Below are 7,597 nucleotides of genomic sequence, written 5' to 3' on the forward strand. Positions count from 1 at the left end.
TTTAATAGTGTTACATAGTTAATTAGTTTAAACTAGTCTAGAGGTTTAGTTTTACTTTCAGATTCGATAAAATTAGGCGAAAATGCCGCTTGATTTAAATTTGCAAACAAATTATTAGACTAATCATTGAATGAAATCTTTTTTTATTTTTTTCGGCAAAATACGGAAAATGTTATGGAAAAAAGGCCTCGGTTATTTTCCGGAAAATTTTCTAAGCGGGAAATTTCCCAACTTACAACACTATTTCAAACCTTCGTAGGCCCGGGGCACAGTGCCCATTTTGCCCATTGGATAAAACGACCCATTATGGTCGTGTTTGAGGGTGCTAGAAATAGCATCATAATGATAAAAAAAGGGATACTTTTCGCTTGTTCTGGGATTTCGGAGTAAGGTTAGACGTCACAACATTCCCACATGTTACTCTGATTCTGTTGGAGTAAAAACGTCTTCCCAAAATGGTTGCCTGTGGCCATTTTACCCATAGATATAGGAAACGCATATAAAGGTCTAGATAAAATATTTCAAAGGGAGTGAATACGGAGGTGACAGCTAGCAGAAACGCGTAATTTCTGCAGGCTATCCTTATAAGGCGCTATCTATCGGTAAGATAGCTCGTGCCATCATCGCGAGAGCCATTGTCTCCTGCTTAAAAATTATACTAAAAGTCCCCAACAGATGGTGTCTAAAGACTACGGCCTGCGGAAAGGTCAAGCACTTAGGACTAAAATGCTAAGAGAGCTCGCGCTCTTGGTCACGTGCCTTCCTCGGTGTCAATTCCGTATTTTATGTTAGGCTTAGACGCCCCGAAATTTATCTAGACCTTTAGGCCTATATACATTTCTTATATCTCTGCTTTTACCAGATAAATTCTGGGTAAGCCGACGATTTTCTCAGTTTACTCTATTTACAAGTAGGTGGGTACTTTTCGTTTGTTCAGGCACGGCCAACTTTGATCTCTCGCGTATCTCTCGAACAGCGCGTGATCAAAGTTGGCCGTGGTTTAGGGATTTCCGATTCTGTGATGGCGATTAGTTCGAGTCGGGATAAAATGTATTCCCAAAATGGCTGCGTGTCACCATTTTAGTAGCTAAGCCGACGATTTTATCAGTTTATTCTCTTTACGCCTCCTTTTAAGAAGGAGTAAAAAGAGTATCCCTAAAATCCTGGAACAGACGAATAATTCAGGCTGTAAAGTAATTCTCGCCACCGGAACCAGCTAAGTTTAATTTAGCGTAAAAGGTGTTTTAGAACAAGGGAACTTGTTCCCCCCTTACTTATCAGCGGAGACAATAGGTACAAGTGTCAATTGAATTACTTTTATCAGTATAGGAAGATAAATTATAGCGTTTTCCCATTTGACTGCTCTCGAGCACTCTAGATCGCTCTGATCAACATTAAGTTTCGCGTGTTCTATTTCAAGCTGTCGGGTGCTCCGAGATCGCCCAAAACCGATCTACCGATTTCGACAGATCAACGGATCGAGATCGGAGCAAATTTTCGCGTGTTCCTTTTAGATTTTTTGGCAAAATGGCAGACCAATACGCGAAAATTCAAATTACAGCAGATGAATAACAACAAAGCGCGGGAATATGTTCATGGAATGTTCCATTTGCGGTTTTACTCTAGTCGATTGGGGTGAGATCATGACGTCAGAGACAGATTCAGAGCGAATCTTGAGCAATCAAATGGAAAACGCTATTAGTGTCTCTAAGGTATAAATTATATACATCAGCTATGTGGTTTGTGGTTAAAAGGGACGTCAATTATATATCGACATACCGCCACCTGCTAGCAATTTCGTTAATTATACTCCCGAAAATTTTATGCTTGATTTTTTTTAAGCCACGGCTTACGTTTTCTAAATTGACCCATAGAAAAAAACGAAAAGCATAAAAGACTATTAAATTTCTTTATGAGGTTGATCAATAAGAAACCCACCAAGACTATAATAGAGTAGTAATGCTCTGTAGCTTTGGGCTATGGCCGCCATTTTGAAAATCAATGGGATCTCATCTGGGTGACGTCAGCAACAGACGAATTTTGGAGGCAATCCAAAAATTCTTTCAAACCGTTTCTCGATCGAGACCCCGTTAATACGAAGTTGTTTTTATAAACCTTGACCCCGTTGGACATAATGATGAAAAAAGGTGGTAGAAAAAAGCGTCGTTTTTATGCAATCATACACAAAAGAAATATGAAAATAATTTATGTTGATAGTGTAATCTAAGATAAATTTAAAAATACAACCTTATGTATCAAAATTTTAATTATAAATCTCTTTTAGAGTTCTAATCATTTACATTATTAAAATATTCTTGGAGCAACGATAAAACTCCAGCAATATATTCTTGAGCGCAAAGTAGTATGAAATGACAAAATGGAAATCATACAGCAGAAAATAAAGCCAAAAAATTGTGAATAATTTATGGAATATATATTTGGTTTCAGAATGGCTTGCTTAAGATTGGAATAATGCTATCATGAAATAAATATGATAATGTGCTAGTCAGGGTAGACACAGCATTAAAGTTTAAACCTAAATTCAATAAATCTAATCTAAATGACTAACCGCGTTTTTAAGCACACTTAAAGCAAGGTCCATTTCTTCCCTTTCAAGGCCAGCACTGACTATAACTCGAATAGAAGGTGGAGGTAGCTTCATTTCTTCTTCGTTAAGGTACCTGGCCACTGTAAAAGCGACTCCACGTTCCATACCCTAAAACATAATGGTTCCTATTTAATAAGATAGTTCATTTCTGGGTTGGTTTTATTGTTAGAAATACTTGCCACAGAAACAATATATTCTAATTTTTTCGTTGCTTTTTCGCGATCTTCTTCGCCTCTAATTCGAACGTGTTTAACAGGGGAAAATGGAATTCCACCGACTTCAATTTCTGGTATTCTATTAACAATGGGTATTTTAGAAGAGGAATACTAATTAGATAAGCGGTAGTAATAAAACTAGGCCTGTGCGAGTACTCAAAATGCGAGTACTCATCTCGAGTCCGAGTACTTGGACTCCAACATCTTAATATATTACTCGTACGAGTACCCGAGTCCTTTGTCAAGGCTTAAAAATTACTCGAAGTGGACTCGAGTTAATAAATATTACAACGAGTCTTTTTTGACGAGTCCTAGGAGTTCCAAGTTTTTTTTATCTAATTATTTTAACGCGTAGTTTCATTCAACAGCTCACCACCAGGTGAAATCCCGTAATCACGCTATGGTAGTGGTTTTTGTTTTTTATGGAGCGTTTGCCCACGGACTTTGAATTCCAAACGGAGATCGCCTGACTCACCAAGCCGGCATGTTTTCCAATTTTAGTTTTAGTTTTCATTACTGCACTCTGGAGTAGAGAGAGGTCTTTCCTTTGTGTTGGTGACGCGGCTTTAGTAAGTTTAGATTACTTTTTAAGTTTTTATGTTTACAAATAAGTATAAGTTAAACTTAAGACTTTTAGTATTTATAACTCGACCAGAAAATGAATATATAAAATGTTTTTTAAAATGAATACCAAATTACCAACAAATAGTAAATAAAATTGCTTCTAAGTTCTTATTACTTAAAATGGCTTTGACAAATTTAGGACTCAAATGACTATGTTGGAGATTCAAAATTTTTAACTTTAACTGGGCTCAACCAGAAAATTAAGACTCGAACTAATTTTTAAGGACTCGAACGAGTACTCGGGAATTGGACTCGAGACTCGTGAGTACAATTCTAAAGGACTCGAGACTCGACTCGAAACCATAAAAAGAGGACTCGCACAGGCCTAAATAAAACATATTTCATTATATTTCAATAAATTACTACTAGTTGAAAAAATGAACTTGTGCAAATTGATTTCCATTTAATTAAAAAATATTGTACCTCTCTAATCTTGAGTGAAAGTAAGTAGCGTTGCTGTGCAGTCTTTTCAGTATACCTGAAAATTTATTAATATTAGCTTGTTATTAAAAATATTAGACAATTTAAGTTATCATGGTTGCCACAAAAATTTCAGATTCAAATTCCCTGACCATTTCAAGATATTTTCCCTGATTTTTAAGGCCAAAATTAGACAATTCATAACTTAATATTTTTATTTTATCAGAAGTTCATAAATTTAAATCGTATATTTCAGTTTAAAGGTTTAAATTGTATATTTCAGTTTAAAGGTTTATGTTTTCCCAAAACAATAGCAAAACTTTAAATAAATAAGCATCACAGAACTTGTCAAAGAACTAGACTGACAAATTGTGAGTTGCCATAGTTTTTACACAATCAAATTCCCTGACCATCTCCGTAGATTTTCCCTGACTAATTTTGTGCTAAGATTTTGTATTATTTAACCTATATTTTAATAATACTTTCCTATTTGCAAAACCGAAAATAAATTCCCGGACATTTCCTTGACTTTTAGACTAATTTTTATAATTCCCTGATTTCTATACCCATATTCAAATTCCCTGACTTTTCCCTGATTTCTATACCCATATTCGAATTCCCTGACTTTTCCCTTTTTTTATATGCATATCAAATTCTCTGACTTTTCCCTTTTTTTATATCCATATCAATTTCTCTGACTTTTCCCTGATTTTTATACCCATATTCGAATTCCCTGATTTTTATATCCATACCAAATTCCCTGACTTTTCCCTGATTTTTATACCCATATTCAAATTCCCTGATTTTTATATCCATATCAAATTCCCTGACTTTTCCCTGATTTTTATAGCCATATTCAAATTCCCTGATTTTTATATCCATATCAAATTCCCTGACTTTTCCCTGATTTTTATAGCCATATTCAAATTCCCTGATTTTTATATCCATATCAAATTCCCTGACTTTTCCCTGATTTTTATACCCATATTCAAATTCCCTAACTTTTCCAGGCATTCCAGGTACCATGGCAACCCTGCTAGAGTAATATTAACTTCAAAAAGTGTCAACATAAAATTGAATTCCCTGACTTTTTACATGTTTTTAAAAGTTCCCGACTTTTAGGCCTATTTTTATATTCCCTGATATTAGATTATAGTGAAAAGTAACATACTGGGATCATCTTCTAAAATTTTTAGAGCTTCGATGGCAACTGCCGCTTGCAAAGGTGGGAGTGAAGCTGAAAAGCAGTACCCCAACCCCGACAATCTCTAAAAATAATTAAAATGTTTTGTTGTAACTTAACGTAGAAAAATATATTTTTATAAATAACGAACCTGATGATCAACAACAAATGAAGAGCCGCATGTGAAACCACCATAAGAACTGACTGCGTATTCTAAACTTCCTGCGACTAAATCTACATCTTCTACCTAGTGGAAAATCAAATGTTGAATTAAATCACGCATGAGTTATTAACAAACTATCGTAAGTAGCAATTGCGTACCGGGATTCCAAAATGTTCGGTTATACCTCTGCCAGTGGCACCTAACACTCCAAAAGAGCATGTTTCATCTATGAATATTCGCACTTTGAACTTCTTTTTAAGTGCCATCTACATAAAAGATAAAGTAATTAATATTTCGACTAGCCAATGAAATCATAAAATGTACACTTACAACTTGAGGTAAAGGACAAATATCACCGTAATTAATGTAAAGGCCTTCCACAACTAGGAAACGGCGTGTGACTTTAGCTTTTTTTGGATTCTGGGAAAAATAAAGAGTAAATTGTATAAATAAGATTCCAATTCAATTAAAAAATTTAATCTCACTTTTTTGTCAATATCAGCTTGTTCTAATAATAACCTTTCTAAATCCTCTACATCATTATGTTTAAAAAAACAAATTTTTGAACGGGAAGCGACTAAGCCTTTTTGAATGGCGAAATGTACACATTCATCACTAAATTAAAAATAGTTTTAAATTAATATAAAAATATTTTGAGTACATGTTATTAAATGTGACCTTCGATTCAATGTGAAAAAAGTTCATTTCATATCCCCTACCCAAAAAGGTCTTTGATAAGCGAAGGAAATATTTACCAAAATATAACGTCTCCCTGTTTCGAATAAGCTGGAATGGCACTGGAAATGGTGGCAAAACCATAAGAATATAAAACTGCTTCCTCCACTCCCATAAAACTAGCTAATTTGCTCTCCAAATCGAGATGAATATCTAAAAGAAATAAATTCTGGTAAATGACGGTACATTATTATATTAACCCAACATTATGGTATATTACCAACAGTTCCATAGAAACCTCTGGGCCCGCATGACCCCACTCCGTATTGTCTTAAGCCCTTCAGAGCAGCTTTCTCCAACTCTGGTCTATCAACCATCGATAAATAGTCATGAGTGGCCATATTGAGGCATTCTTTCCCATCCACAGTTACCATCTTTCCTACTTTTCTAAAAAAATTACGTCATAATATATTTAGTATTTAAGTTTACGAAATTATGGTCGCAGCCAAAAAAATGTAACGGGGCACCTCTAAACTCTAAGCTCCACACCACACTACTTCTTTTGTAGCTTAGGTGAAAGTATGGTCACTTTAATCAAAGTTTTTCGATGTGCCCCTACAATTAATATACCCTGATACTGTACGTGGATTAAGTGAATAATGATCATCTGGTGTTTCTGGAACCAAAGGTTCAGGTACCCAATCAGCAATTAATTCTTCTTTTTCCTAAGATAGTTCATATTTAAAAAAAAAATAAGCATAGATTGTGAAAAACAAAGGTATACTTTTTCTGTTAATTCTGCGGGTTCAGGTTTGTAACTTTTGTGGAACAGCAACCACAGAACCATCATCATTAAGAGACCCTCAAAGGCTAAGTGATATATCGGGGCCTTATAAACAAATTTATGGTCAAATCTTTTCATTCATTAATAATATTAAATTATATTTACTGTACCTGCATCAACGCCTGAAACATTTCATATAATTCCCAAGTAGTGTTATGAATCATGGTTAGCATTAATATAAAGGAACCACTTTCCTATAGATTTTTTAAATATTACTTCTTTCTAAATAATACAATGGATAAATTGTAAAGATTGATGATAACCGGGTTCCCACTGGAAAATAATTATTAATAACAGCTTATTTCACCAGGAAATGACAAATGAATTATCATTTCTTAACGATTTGCTCTAATGCAAGTACTCTTACCGTCGTCCGCTACAGCTACCCGGTATAGAACTAGGACGTCACAAACTCACAAAACCCCAAAGCGTATTTTTGACACAAACTTGAGCGGCGCGAGCGAGACGTGAAATAAGAGCATACCGTAGGAGTAACGCCTGTTTTTTTTTTTTTTTTTTTTTTGGAGAGTGACACGCAAAGTGATGTCGGCTAAAAGCCTTAGACACCAACACTACAAATAAAGAGGACAAACAGTCAAGGCAACAAAAAACTCAAAACCGCTGCAGGGCACGCAAGAACCCCGACAACAGAAAAAGACAACAACGAGGGCAGAGTACCGCCAAAAGAGGCCGGTAAACCAACCCCCACCAAAGCGTGAAAAAACGCCGTTCGGGCCACCGCCGAACTGGGGCAAAACAAGACGAAGTGAGCCAAATCGCCTACAATCCGACATAACGGGCAAAGGGGAGAAGAACGCAAGCCAAAGCGATGTAACACCGCCGGGACAGGGAAACGATCAACCCG

General features: G+C 35.6%; 1 protein-coding gene across 1 annotated transcript; it reads right to left on the minus strand.

Annotated features, from left to right (window-relative positions):
• Nucleotides 1-2,275: 2,275 nt before the first annotated feature.
• Spt-I (serine palmitoyltransferase subunit I) lies at nt 2,276-7,185 on the minus strand. Its single transcript, XM_090161029.1, has 14 exons — nt 7,100-7,185; nt 6,843-7,005; nt 6,673-6,777; nt 6,519-6,613; nt 6,169-6,335; nt 5,969-6,101; nt 5,699-5,828; nt 5,544-5,633; nt 5,372-5,479; nt 5,202-5,297; nt 5,039-5,135; nt 3,871-3,925; nt 2,788-2,902; nt 2,276-2,716 (listed from the first exon to the last, which is right to left on the minus strand). Exons 2-14 carry the CDS (start codon nt 6,903-6,905, stop codon nt 2,552-2,554), a joined length of 1,419 nt encoding a protein of 472 aa, XP_090017155.1. The 5' UTR covers nt 6,906-7,005; nt 7,100-7,185; the 3' UTR covers nt 2,276-2,551.
• Between the last annotated feature and the right edge of the window lie 412 nt (nt 7,186-7,597).

Source organism: Leiobunum rupestre, chromosome 10 (assembly GCF_980474605.1).
Source record: "Leiobunum rupestre chromosome 10, qqLeiRupe1.1.hap1, whole genome shotgun sequence".
Classification (NCBI taxonomy): domain Eukaryota; kingdom Metazoa; phylum Arthropoda; class Arachnida; order Opiliones; family Sclerosomatidae; genus Leiobunum; species Leiobunum rupestre.

What these genes read in the sequence shown, in the direction of transcription:
- Spt-I (XM_090161029.1), bottom strand. Translation starts at nt 6,905, where the DNA reads ATGCTAACCATGATTCATAACACTACTTGGGAATTATATGAAATGTTT. An exon ending in CCGAACATTTTGGAATCCCG is followed by an intron (nt 5,298 to 5,371) that starts GTACGCAATTGC and finishes ATTTTCCACTAG; the next exon opens with GTAGAAGATGTAGATTTAGT. An exon ending in TTTCACTCAAGATTAGAGAG is followed by an intron (nt 2,903 to 3,870) that starts GTACAATATTTT and finishes CATTGTTAATAG; the next exon opens with AATACCAGAAATTGAAGTCG.